Below are 24,526 nucleotides of genomic sequence, written 5' to 3' on the forward strand. Positions count from 1 at the left end.
TGTGTCTATGGTAAGGCAATCTTTTGAATTAGTTTATTCAAGGTAAAAAAAACGAAGTATGTTTGTAACATGTTTCATTTTATGATGAAATATCTGTCATTGCCCGAGGCGAATATCAAGATTGTTTAATTAAAATATGATAATATGGTGGGAACTCAGTTCACCAGATTATCTAATATGTTCGGCAAAAATGAATACATTGGATTTACATTCATATCACATCCATCTACAATATTTGCAAACATATCTTATCTTACAGTAATCAAACCTGGTCAATGCCCTGCTGTTCAACAAGATACAGTTGGAACATGTGTACAACTATGCGACAATGATGAATCATGTGCAGAATTCCAAAAATGTTGTTCAAATGGTTGTGGAACAGTTTGCGTAGACCCAACACCAGGTAAGTTGAGGAATTTTCACACAGAAAATAACACAATTATTCAAAATACCCTTAGACAAACATGCAGAAATTTGTCATATGGATTGTGCATCAAGTTTCAGTAATATGTCATTTACATGCCATTTATGATCAATCTTTTTGCAGTTGTTAAAGATGGTGTATGCCCAGTGGTTCAACAAGGGCAGGCCGGAACATGCAATATGGAATGCTACGATGATGCACATTGTGAGGGAAGCATGAAATGTTGCAGTAATGGATGTGGACGTGTATGTGTTGATGCTCAACCAGGTGAGTGTGATATTTCCAGTATTTTATATCAATCTGTTCACGTTTTGGTTCTCTATCCTATGAAATCAAGCAATAATTTTTATTTAAATGTTAGCTGTTTCAAGGATCCCAGCAAATACCTGTTATAATATTTATGAATATGTTATATGACAGGTCCAAAACCAGGTGAATGTCCAGCTGTTCCAGCAGGGCATGTGGGAATTTGCAGTGATTCATGCGAAAATGATCATTCATGCTCGCAGTTCCAGAAATGTTGTAGCAATGGTTGTGGGCATGTATGTGTCGATCTTGTGCCTGTTACTAAACAAGGAGTGTGCCCAGCCATACAACCAGGCATGGGTGGCATCTGTTCACAAGAGTGCAATGGCGATGAACATTGTGATGGAGACCAGAAATGTTGCAGTAATGGATGTGGACGTGTTTGTGTTGATGCTGAACCATGTAAGTAGTGGTTTCCGCAATTTTCAAAAACTATAAGAAGTTTATAAAGAAGGGGCTAGACAATTCTTTGTAATCGACTACATTGTTAGCTAGTCACCCACTGTCATTTATCCATTAAACATGTGTCTATGGTAAGGCAATCTTTTGAATTAGTTTATTCAAGGTAAAAAAAACGAAGTATGTTTGTAACATGTTTCATTTTATGATGAAATATCTGTCATTGCCCGAGGCGAATATTAAGATTGTTTAATTAAAATATGATAATATGGTGGGAACTCAGTTCACCAGATTATCTAATATGTTCGGCAAAAATGAATACATTGGATTTACATTCATATCACATCCATCTACAATATTTGCAAACATATCTTATCTTACAGTAATCAAACCTGGTCAATGCCCTGCTGTTCAACAAGATACAGTTGGAACATGTGTACAACTATGCGACAATGATGAATCATGTGCAGAATTCCAAAAATGTTGTTCAAATGGTTGTGGAACAGTTTGCGTAGACCCAACACCAGGTAAGTTGAGGAATTTTCACACAGAAAATAACACAATTATTCAAAATACCCTTAGACAAACATGCAGAAATTTGTCATATGGATTGTGCATCAAGTTTCAGTAATATGTCATTTACATGCCATTTATGATCAATCTTTTTGCAGTTGTTAAAGATGGTGTATGCCCAGTGGTTCAACAAGGGCAGGCCGGAACATGCAATATGGAATGCTACGATGATGCACATTGTGAGGGAAGCATGAAATGTTGCAGTAATGGATGTGGACGTGTATGTGTTGATGCTCAACCAGGTGAGTGTGATATTTCCAGTATTTTATATCAATCTGTTCACGTTTTGGTTCTCTATCCTATGAAATCAAGCAATAATTTTTATTTAAATGTTAGCTGTTTCAAGGATCCCAGCAAATACCTGTTATAATATTTATGAATATGTTATATGACAGGTCCAAAACCAGGTGAATGTCCAGCTGTTCCAGCAGGGCATGTGGGAATTTGCAGTGATTCATGCGAAAATGATCATTCATGCTCGCAGTTCCAGAAATGTTGTAGCAATGGTTGTGGGCATGTATGTGTCGATCTTGTGCCTGTTACTAAACAAGGAGTGTGCCCAGCCATACAACCAGGCATGGGTGGCATCTGTTCACAAGAGTGCAATGGCGATGAACATTGTGATGGAGACCAGAAATGTTGCAGTAATGGATGTGGACGTGTTTGTGTTGATGCTGAACCATGTAAGTAGTGGTTTCCGCAATTTTCAAAAACTATAAGAAGTTTATAAAGAAGGGGCTAGACAATTCTTTGTAATCGACTACATTGTTAGCTAGTCACCCACTGTCATTTATCCATTAAACATGTGTCTATGGTAAGGCAATCTTTTGAATTAGTTTATTCAAGGTAAAAAAAACGAAGTATGTTTGTAACATGTTTCATTTTGTGATGAAATATCTGTCATTGCCCGAGGCGAATATTAAGATTGTTTAATTAAAATATGATAATATGGTGGGAACTCAGTTCACCAGATTATCTAATATGTTCGGCAAAAATGAATACATTGGATTTACATACATATCACATCCATCTACAATATTTGCAAACATATTTTATCTTACAGTAATCAAACCTGGTCAATGCCCTGCTGTTCAACAAGATACAGTTGGAACATGTGTACAACTATGCGACAATGATGAATCATGTGCAGAATTCCAAAAATGTTGTTCAAATGGTTGTGGAACAGTTTGCGTAGACCCAACACCAGGTAAGTTGAGGAATTTTCACACAGAAAATAACTCAATTATCCAAAATACCCTTAGACAAACATGCAGAAATTTGTCATATGGATTGTGCATCAAGTTTCAGTAATATGTCATTTACATGCCATTTATGATCAATCTTTTTGCAGTTGTTAAAGATGGTGTATGCCCAGTGGTTCAACAAGGGCAGGCCGGAACATGCAATATGGAATGCTACGATGATGCACATTGTGAGGGAAGCATGAAATGTTGCAGTAATGGATGTGGACGTGTATGTGTTGATGCTCAACCAGGTGAGTGTGATATTTCCAGTATTTGATATCAATCTGTTCACGTTTTGGTTCTCTATCCTATGAAATCAAGCAATAATTTTCATTTAAATGTTAGCTGTTTCAAGAACCCCAGCAAATACCTGTTATAATATTTATGAATATGTTATATGACAGGTCCAAAACCAGGTGAATGTCCAGCTGTTCCAGCAGGGCATGTGGGAATTTGCAGTGATTCATGCGAAAATGATCATTCATGCTCGCAGTTCCAGAAATGTTGTAGCAATGGTTGTGGGCATGTATGTGTCGATCTTGTGCCTGTTACTAAACAAGGAGTGTGCCCAGCCATACAACCAGGCATGGGTGGCATCTGTTCACAAGAGTGCAATGGCGATGAACATTGTGATGGAGACCAGAAATGTTGCAGTAATGGATGTGGACGTGTTTGTGTTGATGCTGAACCATGTAAGTAGTGGTTTCCGCAATTTTCAAAAACTATAAGAAGTTTATAAAGAAGGGGCTAGACAATTCTTTGTAATCGACTACATTGTTAGCTAGTCACCCACTGTCATTTATCCATTAAACATGTGTCTATGGTAAGGCAATCTTTTGAATTAGTTTATTCAAGGTAAAAAAAAACGAAGTATGTTTGTAAAATGTTTCACTTTATGATGAAATATCTGTCATTGCCCGAGGCGAATATTAAGTTTGTTTAAATAAAATATGATAATATGGTGGGAACTCAGTTCACCAGATTATCTAATATGTTCGGCAAAACTGAATACATTGGATTTACATACATATGACATCCATCTACAATATTTGCAAACATATCTTGTCTTACAGTAATCAAACCTGGTCAATGCCCTGCTGTTCAACAAGATACAGTTGGAACATGTGTACAACTATGCGACAATGATGAATCATGTGCAGAATTCAAAAAATGTTGTTCAAATGGTTGTGGAACAGTTTGCGTAGACCCAACACCAGGTAAGTTGAGGAATTTTTACACAGAAAATAACACAATTATCCAAAATACCCTTAGACAAACATGCAGAAATTTGTCATATTGATTGTGCATCAATTTTCACTAATATGTAATTTACATGCCATTTATGATCAATCTTTTTGCAGTTGTTAAAGATGGTGTATGCCCAGTGGTTCAACAAGGGCAGGCGGGGACATGCAATATGGAATGCTACGATGATGCACATTGTGAGGGAAGCATGAAATGTTGCAGTAATGGATGTGGACGTGTATGTATTGATGCTCAACCAGGTGAGTGTGATATTTCCAGTATTTGATATCAATCTGTTCACGTTTTGGTTCTCTATCCTATGAAATCAAGCAATAATTTTTATTTAAATGTTAGCTGTTTCAAGGATCCCAGCAAATACCTGTTATAATATTTATGAATATGTTTATATGACAGGTCCAAAACCAGGTGAATGTCCAGCTGTTCCAGCAGGGCATGTGGGAATTTGCAGTGATTCATGCGAAAATGATCATTCATGCTCGCAGTTCCAGAAATGTTGTAGCAATGGTTGTGGGCATGTATGTGTCGATGTTGTGTCTGTTACTAAACAAGGAGTGTGCCCAGCCATACATCCGGGCATGGTCGGCATCTGTACACAAGAGTGCAATGGCGATGAACATTGTGATGGAGACAAAAAGTGTTGCAGTAATGGATGTGGACGTGTTTGTGTTGATGCTGAACCATGTAAGTAGTTTCCAAACAGTATAGTAAGTTTTGAAAAGCAGTCAGAATAATCTTTTGTATAAAAATATTTAAAAGAACTTCTAAACAACAAGTATGTTGGTATCTTGTGTTACTCTGTGAAGGATTATCTGGCATTTTCAATTACATGTTTTTAGAAACCAATCGCCCTTCCCTGATGTAGATATATATTATGGGGGAAACCAGATCATATTATAAAGAAGGTGCTTTAAAACGTATGTATTGTTTTGCAGTAATCAAACCTGGCCACTGCCCTGCTGTTCAACAAGGTAAAATTGGAGCTTGTGTACAATATTGCAGCACTGATGAATCATGTGCAGCATTCCAAAAATGTTGTTCAAATGGTTGTGGGACAATTTGCATAAACCCAACACCAGGTAAGTTTAGGGGTCCTCACACGGAAGGTAACACAATTATCGAAAATCATGTTGTAGTTTATTGCAATGAGGCTTTAATTTGAAAATACAGATGCAGTTTCAGTACTATGGAATTTATACCACATATTTGATTGATCTTGATTTTGCAGTTGTTAAGGAAGGTTTATGTCCAGCAGTTTACCCGGATCAGGCCGGAACATGCAGTATGGAATGCTACGATGATGCACATTGTGAGGGAAGCAAAAAATGTTGTGGTAATGGATGCGGACGTGTATGTGCAGACCCAGGTGAGAGAGGCGGAAAAACACTTTGTTAGAGACTCAACTTTACAGTTTATAATTGTCGCAATTGTCGTATGTTGTTTAACTTTGAAATCATTTATTATTACTATCAGGTCACACATGTCGCTATGGAAACTTAGATTACAGAGAATTATCGTCCAGAATAGACGAGTGTAATACATGGTAAGAATTGGAAGAACTACTGTTTTTCTTTGTATGTCGGTGTTTAGTGTATATGAAATGAGTCGTCCTTTTTTCCCTCTAAACAAATCATGCTGTGGCGAATATTGAATACTAAATCATATTCAAAATCATCAAATATGTATATATCTGTTTTTATCGTTGTTGTTGTATAATGTGTTTTCATATTTTTTAGTGTCTGTAAACGAAATGGTTGGTCTTGCACCGAAAATGAGTGCAGTAAGTTGAACATCGTTTACTCTTCATTTATTTCGGCCGTTCTTAAAAAACAAAATAGTATCATTTACCAATTGCACGAAATTATATAATGCTGCATTTTAATATCCAGGTCTAAGTTATACACTCTTGTTTTTATTACAGCATTGCCTTGTGAATACAGCAATAAGCAAACGAAACATTTGGAACGACTTGAACTGGATTGTGTGAGTTGGTAGGTTAAATTGAACAACTCTTTCTAATTTGATCGTGTCCGATTTGTTAGTAATTACCCTAAATATCTGTATATGTTTTAATTTCAGTATATGTTACAATAGTGTGTGGAAATGTGAAAGTTCTAAATGCAGTAAGTATCCAAGATACCTAAATTGCAAATGTCCGCCAAGACCCCGTTGCGAGCGAGAACGTTATGAGACTTCACTTACTCCCTCAATGTTGAGATAAGACGTTCTTTGACTTAGCAGCTTAGAAGACATCAGTCTATGACGTTTTTTTCAAATTCATCATATCCATCATATCGAATTATATTACGATATACTGTACCCAAATGTGCAACAACACATTGTAATGGAAAGAATTGTGTTAACTATATGTTTATTACATTTCATTGTATGACTGAAACGTAATGCATAATGATCCTTCTTGTATAATTGAGTAATTGACATTTCTTCTTTTGTTGCAGAACCAAGCTATATGTAAGTGGCTATATTTATTTCTACTTCCTACTTTCATTGCAATATTTCATTCTCATATAAGTATATGATATTGTGAATAACTAACAGAACACTCTAACACTGTGTACATTTCATATTTCACCAACAGAAAATACAACATCAATTTTGCCTTCGACGCAGATTATAGCATCGTACGAGGAAATGAGGATGACTTCACAGTGTGAGTATGCGTCACGAAATCAGTATACATTTATAGTTGTTTAGAATGAGATTGAGTGGATCAAACTAATGACATTATCTAATTTTCTATTTGGAGGTATTACTAATGACAATAAGAACTACTACGAATATCTCATGTTGACGCGGCATTGTTCAATGTATGCAAGTATGTGTGAACTTAATGTCCAATTGATTGTTTTCACAGAAAATTGATTCAATCGCTAGAAAGATACTTTGGAATAAAAAATATCATATCAGATCTCACTGTAAGTATGTGGTTTTTCAGATGCAACTTGCGCACAATGCACTAAAATATAATAGTACACTAGTATAGAAAATGCAAGGATTACAGAGTCTGCAAAGTTTGTAATAGTTATTATATACTGCAATTATATTAGGCACGATTGTTATTATCCTGGTCGACTAACATAAATGTGTTCAAATAAGACACTGGCCTATATCTTATGAAACTCTGGCCTATATCTTTTTTGTCCATTGATAATATCATCTTTTAAATATGACTTTCCTGTATGAAAAAACCCGTAGCACATGATATATGCACGTAATATTGAAATTACTAAATGTAACTGTTGTTATTGTGCAGGTCAGAGAAGGAAGCATATTGGTTTCATATAACCTTATTGCGATGAATGCTAATGAAGACTTGAATAGCATAGCAATTGAAATGGAGAATGCGGTATGTTGAATTATTCACTGTGTGTTGTAGGGTAATTAAATTGCTGCAATTGTCACAATGCGTGGTGTTATGAGTAGATCACATGTGATGCATAACATATATTGATTACATAAAAACTTAACGTGCGCTACAGGACGACTGTAGTGGCGCTTTGATTGCAGTTTGCTTATTTACAAATATGTTGTTTCAGTTCACGAAAGGTCTTTACAATATGACATACGGTGGAGATGTACTTATCGTCAAGGCGGATACATTCACGAGGCAGAAACTTCAGGGAAATCAACCTGAAAAATCCTTTAATTATATTGGAATCGGCGTAGGGTGTGTTCTGGTTGGGTTAGTTCTAATCATTGGACTGGCCACTGCTATTGTGAGTATTACTTTACGACATAATTCCAAAATGTTTGTGTAACAAGTGGATTCTCACTGTACGTACGTTGAACATATAAACTTAACGAATGAAAAACAATGTAATTATTCGAAAAGCTATTGTTCGAAAAGTGAGACCGTGCAGTTAACATGCATTTTATCTCCCTTCTTGTAGAGAAAGAGGAAATTCCGTAAAAGCAAGAAATACACGATGAATGAAGTCCTCTGTGACCCTGCCCAGGATAATGTAAGTTATTATGGAATCAACGCCAGAATTATAACGCATAATTGTAGAATACAGCAAATAAATCAATTTGATAGTTACAATTCAAGATATATACATATGCACACATTCGGACTGTATAAAGGTTTTTTAATTGAATGAGTCATTAGTTATTAGTCATTTATTAGTTAAACCGCGACGCATATGTTTGTCTCTGACATATATTGTGTTTTATTCACAGGGTCATGCTACTGGTATTAACAATGGTTCATTTGAAGAATACTAAAGCCTATTGCACCATACTTTCCTGCCGACTCGTATCGACTATATTATTCCATGTTTTGATTTGTTATTACTGAAGCACGCCCTCGATATATTTAACTGTAAACACGTTGTTTTTTTATTATTATTTGTTCATATTCAATGATTTATCAGACTGTTAACAAATTGGAATTGGAAAATTGGAAATGTTTTAGTATATGTATAATATGACATTCAACTCAGGTTAATTTGCCAATATTTCAGACCCAGTGATGTGATTGTAATATTATCTACAATATGTAAATACTCGGATTCTTCCCAAAAAATAAATGTTTTTGAATGCAGCTATTCTTTATCTGTTTTGTTATACTTTCACCTGAGCCAGCCATATAAGATATCAATATCGAGTGAAACAACCCCACATTATGGAATTATTTCTACGCATATCTATGGATTGGAAAATCGTGTCCAATGATTCCATGATGCAATATTATCCATCTCTTTAAAAGTTGAACGTTTCAATATAACGAAAGCAGTGTTATGCATAGGCTAATATTTGGTTCATGAAACGTCTGAAAAAAACGAGTGTCAAATACTTCCGTTTTCAACAATATGAAATTTGTTTCGTTATGGGATATATTACTAAGAATTCATAACAAAATGTATTCCATGTGCTCACCAATGATAATTTTCATAATTAGACAAGAATATTATAGAAAAAAGATAATGGTGATTTTACTTGGTACTTTTCTGCATGAAACGAAAGAATTTCCATGTTGGAAATGGGAAGTCTGTGTCGTAGCGTTATTAGCAAAAACTTGTCTGGAGTGTGCATCATATAGTTATAACCTTCGATAGAGCATTGATATCAAAAGAACTAAAATCGTTCGACTGTCGAACAGTTTTCGTCAAGTCAAACGAATTCACTGCTTCGGCACAGTTATGTTGATGATATTTCAAATACAATGACAAAAGTATATGAGACCCACCACGGACCAGTACTTACGTTCAATACTGGCATTTGATTGTCTGTTGGAGTATTCACACAAGTATGAATTGACGTTTGGTAGCTAGCTGACATATACATGACTGCTGTTACGTGCTTTTTAATAGATTGTCGTATTTTCTGAATGCACTTTAGTCTACAAATCAGATGGCGTAATTCTATATTTTGACTAAAATTTAGGGTAAACGTTCTACATTTTGATAACAATGTCAAAGTTCTACATGTTCTTGGGGAACGGATAAAATAAATAGGCTTAAGAATGTTATGTTCATCAAAATGAACTGTTCATACTTTCGATAAAATATACAATCCATAAATATATATAATTATTGAAAATGTCAGAGCTATACTACGAAATTAACAACCCGTATTGTCATGATGACTAACTTTGCTTGTGTTTCAATTAATAAATCGAACAATCAAGTATAAAATAACTTTTTTCTCGCTGTCAGTATATTGCTCTCAGAAGATTTCATGACCATCCACCACGATGCTAAGAGTAGTGTTTATGTATGTAGTGAACATGTATTAACCAATTAATTCTGTGTTATACGTGAGGCATATACTGTCGACAGTTCTCGGGCCTAATAAAGAGTTACTTATTTTCAAACGCCGTAGGCGTGTTAACAAAATGTCGAAGGCATTTCAAGCGAGGGCCGTAAGGCCAGAGAGACTGTTATAGCATGTAAACTCAAACTACTACTATTTCCTGTTTATTGGTGACCCGTTTCGCTCATGATTAGTTGATCGGTATATGATGTAGTTTGAGTGACAAATCTCAGCAGGAACGTCACCGGGCAATTTCTAAGCAATGCCGTATGAGGGCGCAACATGCTATAACAGTCTCTTGGACTTACGGCCCTCGCTTGAAATGCCTTTGGCATTTCGTTAACACGCCTACGGTGTTTGAAAATAAGATAATAAGACTCTTTATTAGGCCCGAGAATTGTCGACAGTCTACAAGAGGCATAGAAATATGTTTTATACTCGGTTCATAATGGTATACTATCGTTACAAAAGATGTAATCTAGTTTATAAACATATATATATCAATTTGTTAATACCGATCACCAACTGGACCCAAATGGATCGACGCTAGGGCGCTTTTTGTCTCACAAATGTCCGTTTTCGCCAAACAATTGCCGTTACCACACGAAATCATACGAAAGCCGAATAAGCAATTCGGAGATGAAATTAAATTGCCGATGAGCGCCTATAATGTTAACTTTGATAGTGAAAAATAGTAAGCTAAACAATTTTAATAATAAAAAATTTAACAGATAGGGAGCGTTTATCTGGGAAACTGATAATTGCGCATATGTGTACTTCGAATCGCTACAACGCATTTACAAAAAGCATTATCATATGTAAATGGCAGCAGATAAGAAACGTTGAATATAGCACATCCAAGTACATTCTTATCACCAATCACGTGATTTGACATGGGCCAGTGGTTTTTAGAATATAGGCCAGTGTTTCCTAGGATATAGGCCAGTGTTTCCTAAGATGTGGGCCAGTATTTCATAAGATATAGGCCAGAGTTTCATGCGATATAGGCCTGTGTATCATACGATATAGGCCAGTGTTTCATAAGATATAGGCCAGTGATTCTTTAGATATAGGTCAGTGTTTCCTAGGATGTGGGCCAATGTTTCTTAAGATATAGGTCAGTGTTTCCTAGGATATAGGACAGTGTTTCATAAGATATAGGCAAGTATTTCATAAGATATAGGCCAGTGTTTCATAAGATATAGGCCACTATTTCCTAAGATATAGTCCAGTGTTTAATAAGATGTAGGCCAGTGTTTCATAAGATATAGGCCAGTGTTTCCTAAGATATAGGCCAGAGTTTCATAAGATATAGGCCAGTGTTTAATAAGATGTAGGCCAGTGTTTCATAAGATATAGGCCAGTGTTTCATAAGATATAGGTCAGTGTTTAAAAAGACGTTGGCCAGTGTTTCATAAGATATAGGCCAGTGTTTCATAAGATATAGGCAAGTGTTTAATAAGATATAGGCCAGTGTTTCATAAGATATAGGCAAGTGTTTCATAATATGTAGGACAGTGTTTCATAAGATATAGGCTAGTGTTTCATAAGATATAGTCCAGTATTTCATAAGATATAGACCAGTGTTTCATAAAATATAGGCAAGTGTTTCATAAGATGTAGGCCAGTGTTTCATAAGATATAGGCCAGAGTTTCATAAGATATAGGCCAGTGTTTAATAAGATATAGGCCAGTGTTTCATGAGATATAGGCCAGTGTTTCATAAGATATAGGCCAGTGTTTCATAAGATGTAGCAAGTGTTCCATAAGATATGGGCTAGTGTTTCATAAGATGTAGCAAGTGTTTCATAAGATATAGGACAGTGTTTCATAAGATATAGTCTAGTGTTTCATAAGATATAGGCCAGTGTTCCATAAGATATAGTCCAGTGTTCCACAAGATATAGTCCAGTATTTCATAAGATATAGGCCAGAGTTTCATGCGATATAGGCCTGTGTATCATACGATATAGGCCAGTGTTTCATAAGATATAGGCCAATGATTCTTTAGATATAGGTCAGTGTTTCCTATGATGTGGGCCAATGTTTCTTAAGATATAGGTCAGTGTTTCCTAGGATATAGGACAGTGTTTCATAAGATATAGGCAAGTATTTCATAAGATATAGGCCAGTGTTTCATAAGATATAGGCCACTATTTCCTAAGATATAGTCCAGTGTTTAATAAGATGTAGGCCAGTGTTTCATAAGATATAGGCCAGTGTTTCCTAAGATATAGGCCAGAGTTTCATAAGGTATAGGCCAGTGTTTCATAAGATATAGGCCAGTGTTTAATAAGATGTAGGCCAGTGTTTCATAAGATATAGGCCAGTGTTTCATAAGCTATAGGCCAGTGTTTCATAAGCTATAGGCCAGTGTTTCATAAGCTATAGGCCAGTGTTTCGTAAGATATAAGCCAGTGTTTTATAAGATATAGTTCAGTGTTTCATAAGAAATAGGCCGGTGTTTATAAGATGTAGGCCAGTGTTTCATAAGATATAGGACAGTGTTTAATAAGATGTACGCCAGTGTTTTATAAGATATAGTTCAGTGTTTTATAATATATAGGCCAGTGTTTCATAAGATATCTATATAGGCCAGTGTTTCAAAAGATGTAGACCAGTTTTTCATAAGATATAGGCCAGTGTTTCAAAAAATGTAGGCCAGTTTTTCATAAGATACAGACCAGTGTTTCAAACGATGTAGGCCAGTGTTTCATGAGATATAGGCCAGTGTTTCAAAAGATGTGGGCCAATTTTTTTTATGAGATATAGATCAGTGTTTCATAATTTAAGATACTAGTATACACCAGTGTTTCATAAGATATAGGCCAGTGTTTCATAAGATATAGTCTAGTGTTTCATAAGATATAGGCCAGTGTTTCCTAGGATATAGGCCAGTGTTTCATAAGATGTAGGCCAGTGTTTCATAAGATATAGGCCAGTATTTCATAAGATATAGGCTAGTGTTTAATAAGATGTAGGCCAGTGTTTCATAAGATATAGGCCAGTGTTTCATAAGATATATGCCAGTATTTCATAAGATATAGGCCAGTGTTTCATAAAATATAGGCCGGTGTTTCATAAGATATAGTCTAGTGTTTCATAAGATATAGGCCAGTGTTTCATAAGCTATAAGCCAGTGTTTCATAAGCTATAGGTCAGTGTTTCATAAGATATAGTCCAGTGTTTCATAAGATATAGGCCAGTGTTCAGTAAGGTGTAGGTCGGTGTTTAATAAGATGTAGGACAGTGTTTCATAAGATATAGTCAAGTGTTTTCTAGGATATATGCCAGTGTTTCCTAATATGTGGGCCAGTATTTCCTAAGATATAAACCAGTGGTTCTTAAGATATAGGCGGCCAGTGTTTTCTAGGATATAGGCCGTTATTTTCTAATATTTGGGCCAGTATATCATAAGACCTGGGCCAGTGGTTTTTAGAATATAGACCAGTGTTTCCTAGGATATAGGCCAGTGTTTCCTAAGATGTGGGAGAGTATTTCATAAGATATAGGCTAGTGTTTCATAAGATATAGGCCAGTGTTTCATAAGATATAGGCCAGTGTTTCATAAGATATAGGCCGGTGTTTCGTAAGATATAAGCCAGTGTTTTATAAGATATAGTTCAGTGTTTCATTAGAAATAGGCCAGTGTTTATAAGATGTAGGCCAGTGTTTCATAAGATATAGACCAGTGTTTAATAAGATGTACGCCAGTGTTTTATAAGATATAGTTCAGTGTTTTATAATATATCGGCCAGTGTTTCATAAGATATCTATATAGGCCAGTGTTTCAAAAGATGTAGACCAGTTTTTCATAAGATATAGGCCAGTGTTTCAAAAAATGTAGGCCTGTTTTTCATAAGATACAGACCAGTGTTCCAAACGATGTAGGCCAGTTTTTCATGAGATATAGGCCAGTGTTTCAAAAGATGTAGGTCAGTTTTTCATGACATATAGGACCGTGTTTCAAAAGATGTAGGCCAGTGTTTCATGAGATATAGGCCAGCATTTCATAAGATATAGGCCAGTGTTTCATAAAATATAGGCCAGTGTTTCATAAGATATAGGCCAGCATTTCATAAGATATAGGCCAGTGTTTCATAAAATATAGGCCAGTGTTTCATAAGATATAGTCTAGTGTTTCATAAGATATAGGCCAGTGTTTCATAAGCTATAGGCCAGTGTTTCATAAGCTATAGGCCAGTGTTTCATAAGATATAGTCTAGTGTTTAATAAGATGTAGGCCAGTGTTTCATAAGATATAGGCCAGTGTTTCATAAGATATAGGTCAGTGTTTAATAAGACGTTGGCCAGTGTTTCATAAGATATAGGCCAGTGTTTCATAAGATATAGGCCAGTGTTTAATAAGATATAGGCCAGTGTTTAATAAGATATAGGCCAGTGTTCAGTAAGGTGTAGGTCGGTGTTTAATAAGATGTAGGACAGTGTTTCATAAGATATAGTCAAGTGTTTTCTAGGATATATGCCAGTGTTTCCTAATATGTGGGCCAGTATTTCCTAAGATATAAACCAGTGGTTCTTAAGATATAGGCGGTCAGTGTTTTCTGGGATATAGGCCGTTGTTTTCTAATATTTGGGCCAGTATATCATAAGACATGGGCCAGTGGTTTTTAGAATATAGACCAGTGTTTCCTAGGATATAGGCCAGTGTTTCCTAAGATGTGGGCGAGTGTTTCATAAGATATAGGCCAGTGTTTCATAAGATATAGGCCAGTGTTTCATAAGATATAGGCCAGTGATTCTTTAGATATAGGTCAGTGTTTCCTAGGATATAGGTCAGTGTTTCTTAAGATGTGGGCCAGTGTTTCTTAAGATATAGGTCAGTGTTTCCTAGGATATAGGCCAGTGTTTCCTAAGATGTGGGCCAGTATTTCATAAAATATAGTCTAGTGTTTCAAAGGATGTGGGTCAGTATTTCAAAAGATATAGGCCGGTGATTCTTTAGATACAGGCCAGTGATTCTTAAGATATAGGCCAGTGTTTCCTAGGATATAGGACAGTGTTTCCTAAGATGTGGGCCAGTATTTCATAAGATATAGATCAGTGTTTCCCAGGATATAGGTCAGTGTTTCCTAAGATGTGGGCCAGTGTTTCATAAAATATAGGCCAGTGTTTCATAAGATGTGGCCAGTATTTAATAAAATATAGGACAGTGGTTCTTAAGATTTAGGTCAGTGTTTTATTTTTGAAATATTCCTTTTTGCTGAAATATAGGCCTGTATTTCCCAACCAGTTTGTCCTAAAATATAGGCCAACATTTTTTTAAGATATCTCCAAACACCAGAGGTCATAGTTTTCTACGATATAGGTCAGTGTTACCTAAGATATAGGCCAGTATTTCAAAAGATATAGGCCGGTGATATAGGCCAACATTTTTTTAAGATATCTCCAAACACCAGAGGCCAGAGTTTTCTAAGGTATAGGCCAGTGTTTCTTAAAATATAGGCCAGTTATTAAGATATTCTAAAATCAAAGCCATTGTCTCCTATGATATCGGTCAATGATTCATATTATGGTAGTGTTTCTTCCTAGTATACGTCACTCAATGTTTAAAATATGCTGTGAATTTTACTTTGAATGATTTTCAATTCGGCCACGATCATGGTAACATAATAAAAATAGTCAAAGAACCATGATTATGAAATAAATATAGTCGAAGGACCACAATTATATATTAAATTAGGCAAAGGACCACGAATATATATAAAAATACCTGAAGGACCACGATTATATAATAAATATAGTTGAAAGACCACAATTATATATTAAATTAGGCAAAGGACCACGAATATATAATAAAAATACTTGAAGGACCACGATTATATAATAAATATAGGTGAAAGTCCACAATTATATAATAAATATAGATGAAAGTCCACAATTATATAATAAATATAGATGAAAGTCCACAATTATATAATAAATATACGTGAAAGTCCACAATTATATAATAAATATACGTGAAAGTCCACAATTATATAATAAATATACGTGAAAGTCCACAATTATATAATAAATATAGGTGAAAGTCCACAATTATATAATAAAGATAGGTGAAAGTCCACAATTATATAATAAATATAGGTGAAAGTCCACAATTATATAATAAATATAGGTGAAAGTCCACAATTATATAATAAACATAGGCGAAAGTCCACAATTATATAATAAACATAGGTGAAATTCCACAATTATATAATAAACATAGGCGAAAGTCCACAATTATATAATAAAGATAGGTGAAAGTCCACAATTATATAATAAAGATAGGCGAAAGTCCACAATTATATAATAAATATAGGTGAAAGTCCACAATTATATAATAAACATAGGCGAAGCACCACAATTATATAATAAATATAGGCGAAAGTCCACAATTATATAATAAACATAGGTGAAAGTCCACAATTATATAATAAATATAGGTGAAAGTCCACAATTATATAATAAATATAGGTGAAAGTCCACAATTATATAATAAACATAGGTGAAGCACCACAATTATATAATAAATATAGGCGAAAGTCCACAATTATATAATAAACATAGGTGAAAGTCTACAATTATATAATAAATATAGGTGAAAGTCCACAATTATATAATAAACATAGGCGAAGCACCACAATTATATAATAAATATAGGTGAAAGTCCACAATTATATACTAAACATAGGCGAAAGTCTACAATTATATAATAAACATAGGTGAAAGTCCACAATTGTATAATAAATATAGGTGAAAGTCCACAATTATATAATAAACATAGGTGAAAGTCCACAATTATATAATAAACATAGGCAAAAGTCCACAATTATATAATAAATATAGGTGAAAGTCCACAATTATATAATAAAAATAGGTGAAAGTCCACAATTATATAATAAATATAGGTGAAAGTCCACAATTATATAATAAATATAGGTGAAAGCCCACAATTATATAATAAACATAGGTGAAAGTCAACAATTATATAATAAACATAGGCGAAAGTCCACAATTATATAATAAACATAGGCGAAGCACCACAATTATATAATAAATATAGGCGAAAGTCTATAATAAATATATAATAAATATAGGTGAAAGTCTACAATTATATAATAAACATAGGCGAAAGTCCACAATTATATAATAAAGATAGGCGAAAGTCCACAATTATATAATAAACATAGGCGAAAGTCAACAATTATATAATAAAGATAGGTGAAAGTCCACAATTATATAACAAAAATAAGTGAAAGTCCACAATTATATAATAAACATAGGTGAAAGTCCACAATTATATAATATATATAGGTGAAAGTCCACAATTATATAATAAATAAAGGCGAAAGTCCACAATTATATAATAAACATAGGTGAAAGTCAACAATTATATAATAAATATAGGTGAAAGTCCACAATTATATAATAAAGATAGGTGAAAGTCCACAATTATATAATAAAGATAGGTGAAAGTCCACAATTATATAATAAAGATAGGTGAAAGTCCACAATTATATAATAAACATAGGTGAAAGTCCACAATTATATAATAAACATAGGCGAAAGTCCACAATTATATAATAAATATAGGTGAAAGTCCACAATTATATAATTAACATAGGCGAAAGTCCACAATTATATAATAAAGATAGGTGAAAGTCCACAATTATATAATAAAGATAGGCGAAAGTCCACAATTATATAATAAATATAGGTGAAAGTCCACAATTATATAATAAATATAGGTGAAAGTCCACAATTATATAATAAACATAGGTGAAAGTCAACAATTATATAACAAAAATAGGTGAAAGTCCACAATTATATAATAAATATAGGTGAAAGTCCACAATTATATAATAAACATAGGCGAAGCACCACAATTATATAATAAATATAGGCGAAAGTCTATAATAAATATATAATAAATATAGGTGAAAGTCCACAATTATATAATAAACATAGGCGAAAGTCCACAATTATATAATAAAGATAGGCGAAAGTCCACAATTATATAATAAACATAGGCGAAAGTCAACAATTATATAATAAAGATAGGTGAAAGTCCACAATTATATAATAAACATAGGCGAAAGTCCACAATTATATAATAAACATAGGTGAAAGTCCACAATTATATAATAAATATAGGTGAAAGTCCACAATTATATAACAAAAATAGGTGAAAGTCCACAATTATATAATAAATATGGGTGAAAGTCCACAATTATATAATAAACATAGGCAAAGCACCACAATTATATAATAAATATAGGCGAAAGTCTATAATAAATATATAATAAATATAGGTGAAAGTCCACAATTATATAATAAACATAGGCGAAAGTCCACAATTATATAATAAAGATAAGTGAAAGTCCACAATTATATAATAAACATAGGCGAAGCACCACAATTATATAATAAACATAGGTGAAAGTCCACAATTATATAATAAATATAGGTGAAAGTCCACAATTTTATAATAAATATAGGTGAAAGTCCACAATTATATAATAAACATAGGTGAAAGTCCACAATTATATAATAAATATAGGTGAAAGTCCACAATTATATAATAAATATAGGTGAAAGTCCACAATTATATAAGGGAAGAGTAGGAAATCAAACGGGCGGTTCACCGCGGTAATCACCGCGGCTCTCCGCGGTACACCGGGGAGAGCCGCGGACTGCTTATAATTAGGGGTCTCTACCGCGGTGGCCACCGATACTGGTTGCAACCGCGGTCGCAGGAAAGGTGTGAAATACGTACTTAACAGTTTCCGTTGTGATTCCATGAGTCTTTGTTTCAAATAGCTGTTTTTAAATCGAGCAGGTTACGAGCATCGCTGGCATGGAAATACTAAGCATATAGTAATATTATCGGCCCACGTATTTTATTAATATAAAAAATCCATAAGTCCAATGCTGTATACGAATTGTTGTTGCGTGAAACAATGTTGTATTTTATGCATGTATTTATCACCAATTCCAGTAGTAAAAGTCGTAACTTTCGAAGGTACGAGTATTATGACTCGTCCATACATTTCACTTACGTTTGTTACACTTGAATAAAGTCTACCACATGAAAAGAATGTTATTTACGAAGTTTTAAATAGCCGAGCCTTCCTGATTCGAGCCTCTTGTTGATTTGACAACGGTGGGTATCATTAATGTTTATTCTTTGCCTGTATCGCATTCCAGACAAAAAGTTCAAGATCGGTAAACAAGAAATGAACGAACTAAAATGTCTCCTGTGTTTCACGTGCGAGTTAAGCGGTCATGTACGTTCTATAAATCTAACCTTGCACGCATAATCTTGTATTGACGTGTTTTTTTTTTTGTTTTTTTGGTCAAAAACGACGTTGCCTTTCAGTTAACTCTTCGCGAGAGTTTACCGATTTTTTGAACAAATGTTAAGTAACTATATCGTTTTGCGTCAAACTGGGTGGCCCGAATTTAAATGTCAGTGCGTGAACTCATTGAGGTCATTGCCCATTGCCGCACGTAATTCAAACACGTGGTTATTAGAGTTCAGTCGAAATGTACGTGAATAATGCGATCGAAGTGCGCTGCGAGTTTATTATAGAAAAATTTAACATTACGCATGATATTGTATGTTATTGTATGGTTAATATTACATATTCACTTTATTTCGAATAAAATAATTCACCGATGAGTCACAAGTATTTAAAATATTTTCTCGACTTTCGTTAGACACCTGACTCCGGGACCTGACTATCTTTTTCAATGATTTACTAGTAAATGCGCCCATGTTTATATTTGCGTAATAATTACAACGCATTATCAAGTCGGTAATATTGAAATATTCACAGACCCAATAGCCCGGGTTAGTGTCCCAACAATAATAAAAATAACTTAGTTTGCGTAATTATTATAAAAGTAATACATTGCAAAGTTGAAATATTTAGAGCCCGTCCAATACTGTAAACATATTTGCGTTATTAGAAAAGCAGCACACTAAGTAAACGATGTTGAAATATTCAAAGCCAATACAGAGTTGGATACAAGTTGTGTTATTACAGTACCGCCGGATATCGTATGATAACAAATTTACGAGATCGAAGCGCGGACCAAGAAAGAAAAGGGTTGCTAAGGTAACGCGCCAGTTCAGCGCGTGACTTGGGGGGTCAAACTTCGGTCAACACACACTTGATGTCAGAATCGCCGCGTAGCAAGTTTCGCAACGTACTTGAAGTTCAATTGTGCCCCAAAATGATGTCGACGATCACTCAATTGTCGCAACGCATGTTGTACCAAGTCCATGATACACCCCGTTTCGACTTTGGCTTGCTTTTTCTTCTTAGTGCATGTTCTTGTTCACGTAAATGCGACCTCTCACCAATGTATTAAAACACTTTGAATTTATACTTATGCGTGATTATATTTGGTCTACGCGAAACATTAATCTTTCTAAACATTTTCTGAGACCATGCATGATATATATTCACAAAATAATGCGATCTTATTTTATATTATGTTGATCACTACGTCTTTCTGGATCGTTTTGTGATTTTATTCCAAAGCTCAGGCAAATAAAATAATGTGAACTATTATAGACTAGTTTCCTAGCTTTTGTGATCCTTTTAATTTCCCAGTTCTTTGTGTTCATTAATGGTCTTGACAATAAGTGTGAATTGCTGTGCGAGCCCACCGCACACGACCGCGGTAAACCGGGGTCATGGAATCTATGCATAAATTTGCATAGAATGCGGTCGACCGGCGAGCACCCACCACCACCGCGGTAATGACCGCGGTGCACCGCCCGTTTGATTTCCTACTCTTCCCTAATAAACATAGGTGAAGCACCACAATTATATAATAAATATAGGCGAAAGTCCACAATTATATAATAAACATAGGTGAAAGTCTACAATTATATAATAAATATAGGTGAAAGTCCACAATTATATAATAAACATAGGCGAAGCACCACAATTATATAATAAATATAGGTGAAAGTCCACAATTATATACTAAACATAGGCGAAAGTCTACAATTATATAATAAACATAGGTGAAAGTCCACAATTGTATAATAAATATAGGTGAAAGTCCACAATTATATAATAAACATAGGTGAAAGTCCACAATTATATAATAAACATAGGCAAAAGTCCACAATTATATAATAAATATAGGTGAAAGTCCACAATTATATAATAAAAATAGGTGAAAGTCCACAATTATATAATAAATATAGGTGAAAGTCCACAATTATATAATAAATATAGGTGAAAGCCCACAATTATATAATAAACATAGGTGAAAGTCAACAATTATATAATAAACATAGGCGAAAGTCCACAATTATATAATAAACATAGGCGAAGCACCACAATTATATAATAAATATAGGCGAAAGTCTATAATAAATATATAATAAATATAGGTGAAAGTCTACAATTATATAATAAACATAGGCGAAAGTCCACAATTATATAATAAAGATAGGCGAAAGTCCACAATTATATAATAAACATAGGCGAAAGTCAACAATTATATAATAAAGATAGGTGAAAGTCCACAATTATATAACAAAAATAAGTGAAAGTCCACAATTATATAATAAACATAGGTGAAAGTCCACAATTATATAATATATATAGGTGAAAGTCCACAATTATATAATAAATAAAGGCGAAAGTCCACAATTATATAATAAACATAGGTGAAAGTCAACAATTATATAATAAATATAGGTGAAAGTCCACAATTATATAATAAAGATAGGTGAAAGTCCACAATTATATAATAAAGATAGGTGAAAGTCCACAATTATATAATAAAGATAGGTGAAAGTCCACAATTATATAATAAACATAGGTGAAAGTCCACAATTATATAATAAACATAGGCGAAAGTCCACAATTATATAATAAATATAGGTGAAAGTCCACAATTATATAATTAACATAGGCGAAAGTCCACAATTATATAATAAAGATAGGTGAAAGTCCACAATTATATAATAAAGATAGGCGAAAGTCCACAATTATATAATAAATATAGGTGAAAGTCCACAATTATATAATAAATATAGGTGAAAGTCCACAATTATATAATAAACATAGGTGAAAGTCAACAATTATATAACAAAAATAGGTGAAAGTCCACAATTATATAATAAATATAGGTGAAAGTCCACAATTATATAATAAACATAGGCGAAGCACCACAATTATATAATAAATATAGGCGAAAGTCTATAATAAATATATAATAAATATAGGTGAAAGTCCACAATTATATAATAAACATAGGCGAAAGTCCACAATTATATAATAAAGATAGGCGAAAGTCCACAATTATATAATAAACATAGGCGAAAGTCAACAATTATATAATAAAGATAGGTGAAAGTCCACAATTATATAATAAACATAGGCGAAAGTCCACAATTATATAATAAACATAGGTGAAAGTCCACAATTATATAATAAATATAGGTGAAAGTCCACAATTATATAACAAAAATAGGTGAAAGTCCACAATTATATAATAAATATGGGTGAAAGTCCACAATTATATAATAAACATAGGCAAAGCACCACAATTATATAATAAATATAGGCGAAAGTCTATAATAAATATATAATAAATATAGGTGAAAGTCCACAATTATATAATAAACATAGGCGAAAGTCCACAATTATATAATAAAGATAAGTGAAAGTCCACAATTATATAATAAACATAGGCGAAGCACCACAATTATATAATAAACATAGGTGAAAGTCCACAATTATATAATAAATATAGGTGAAAGTCCACAATTTTATAATAAATATAGGTGAAAGTCCACAATTATATAATAAACATAGGTGAAAGTCCACAATTATATAATAAACATAGGCAAAGCACCACAATTATATAATAAATATAGGCGAAAGTCTATAATAAATATATAATAAATATAGGTGAAAGTCCACAATTATATAATAAACATAGGCGAAAGTCCACAATTATATAATAAACATAGGCGAAAGTCCACAATTATATAATATATATAGGTGAAAGTCCACAATTTTATAATAAACATAGGTGAAAGTCCACAATTATATAATAAACATAGGTGAAAGTCCACAATTATATAATATATATAGGTGAAAGTCCACAATTATATAATAAATAAAGGCGAAAGTCAACAATTATATAATAAACATAGGCGAAAGTCTACAATTATATAATAAACATAGGCAAAAGTCCACAATTATATAATAAACATAGGCGAAAGTCCACAATTATATAATAAACATAGGTGAAAGTCCACAATTATATAATAAACATAGGTGAAAGTCCACAATTATATAATAAACATAGGTGAAAGTCCACAATTATATAATATATATAGGTGAAAGTCCACAATTATATAATAAATAAAGGCGAAAGTCAACAATTATATAATAAGCATAGGTGAAAGTCAACAATTATATAATAAATATAGGTGAAAGTCCACAATTATATAATAAAGATAGGTGAAAGTCCACAATTATATAATAAAGATAGGTGAAAGTCCACAATTATATAATAAACATAGGTGAAAGTCCACAATTATATAATAAACATAGGTGAAAGTCCACAATTATATAATAAACATAGGCAAAAGTCCACAATTATATAATAAATATAGGTGAAAGTCCACAATTATATAATTAACATAGGCGAAAGTCCACAATTATATAATAAAGATAGGTGAAAGTCCACAATTATATAATAAAGATAGGCGAAAGTCCACAATTATATAATAAATATAGGTGAAAGTCCACAATTATATAATAAATATAGGCGAAAGTCCACAATTATATAATAAATATAGGCGAAAGAGTTATGTTTTGTTGACCATCGGACAAAAAACGTTTACGGTATTGAAGCAGTAGCTGTTAATACAGTATTCATCAAAATGTATCAACATAATTTACAAAAACTGTTTATTAAAGTATATGAGCTGAAATAAAAATATTTCTTCTTATTTGGAACACATCACAATTAATCAGGAAATATTTGTTTTACTCCAATATTCAGCATGTACGCCGTGTGTGCCCGTGACCGTTATACAATTTAAAACCAGTTTGGGATTTAATTGTTGCATTGTTTACTATAGATGTTTACAATTTCTAATCAATATGATTTGCTTATTTTTGTTTCCACTCTAGTTACAATGTAATTACGCTCAGTGTTTGGTGTAAAGTTGAAGCGATGACTGAATAAACGAACCTTTGCTGGCGAAGGTGCAGTAGAAGTGTACACATTTGTTGGAAGTAAAAAAAAATCGTAAAATGCTGTGGAATCTCCTTTGTAAATAAAAATATACTAGTAATTTTCTGTTAATTTATTGACTTGTACATGAATTGGTGGGCAAAATGTAATGTACAGGAAGATTGCCCGTAGAGTGTTGCTACTCTGAAAAGTATAAATTGCCAACAATATGATACGGGAAACTGACACTTTTTCGCAGCTCATCTACACTTGTTATAATCGCGCCAATAACTAATACTTTTGGACGTAGGGGTGG

General features: G+C 33.3%; 1 protein-coding gene across 1 annotated transcript in view; it reads left to right on the forward strand.

The window, feature by feature from the left end:
* Positions 1 to 8,773, forward strand: part of LOC102803789 (uncharacterized) — a 39,531-nt gene extending 30,758 nt beyond the window's left edge. The window contains exons 57-81 of the mRNA XM_085505830.1: positions 260 to 403; positions 548 to 691; positions 845 to 1,132; positions 1,513 to 1,656; positions 1,801 to 1,944; positions 2,098 to 2,385; positions 2,766 to 2,909; positions 3,054 to 3,197; positions 3,351 to 3,638; positions 4,020 to 4,163; positions 4,308 to 4,451; positions 4,606 to 4,893; positions 5,145 to 5,288; positions 5,438 to 5,575; positions 5,683 to 5,752; positions 5,946 to 5,989; positions 6,131 to 6,200; positions 6,289 to 6,332; positions 6,669 to 6,681; positions 6,809 to 6,880; positions 7,085 to 7,145; positions 7,484 to 7,576; positions 7,767 to 7,946; positions 8,121 to 8,192; positions 8,410 to 8,773. Of these exons, the coding sequence (XP_085361956.1) occupies positions 260 to 403; positions 548 to 691; positions 845 to 1,132; positions 1,513 to 1,656; positions 1,801 to 1,944; positions 2,098 to 2,385; positions 2,766 to 2,909; positions 3,054 to 3,197; positions 3,351 to 3,638; positions 4,020 to 4,163; positions 4,308 to 4,451; positions 4,606 to 4,893; positions 5,145 to 5,288; positions 5,438 to 5,575; positions 5,683 to 5,752; positions 5,946 to 5,989; positions 6,131 to 6,200; positions 6,289 to 6,332; positions 6,669 to 6,681; positions 6,809 to 6,880; positions 7,085 to 7,145; positions 7,484 to 7,576; positions 7,767 to 7,946; positions 8,121 to 8,192; positions 8,410 to 8,454 (3,350 nt within the window). The 3' untranslated portion in view covers positions 8,455 to 8,773. The remainder of the gene's footprint in view (positions 1 to 259; positions 404 to 547; positions 692 to 844; positions 1,133 to 1,512; positions 1,657 to 1,800; positions 1,945 to 2,097; positions 2,386 to 2,765; positions 2,910 to 3,053; positions 3,198 to 3,350; positions 3,639 to 4,019; positions 4,164 to 4,307; positions 4,452 to 4,605; positions 4,894 to 5,144; positions 5,289 to 5,437; positions 5,576 to 5,682; positions 5,753 to 5,945; positions 5,990 to 6,130; positions 6,201 to 6,288; positions 6,333 to 6,668; positions 6,682 to 6,808; positions 6,881 to 7,084; positions 7,146 to 7,483; positions 7,577 to 7,766; positions 7,947 to 8,120; positions 8,193 to 8,409) is intronic.
* Positions 8,774 to 24,526: the final 15,753 nt, after the last annotated feature.

Source organism: Saccoglossus kowalevskii, chromosome 2 (assembly GCF_978046115.1).
Source record: "Saccoglossus kowalevskii chromosome 2, keSacKowa6.1, whole genome shotgun sequence".
NCBI classification, from domain to species: domain Eukaryota; kingdom Metazoa; phylum Hemichordata; class Enteropneusta; family Harrimaniidae; genus Saccoglossus; species Saccoglossus kowalevskii.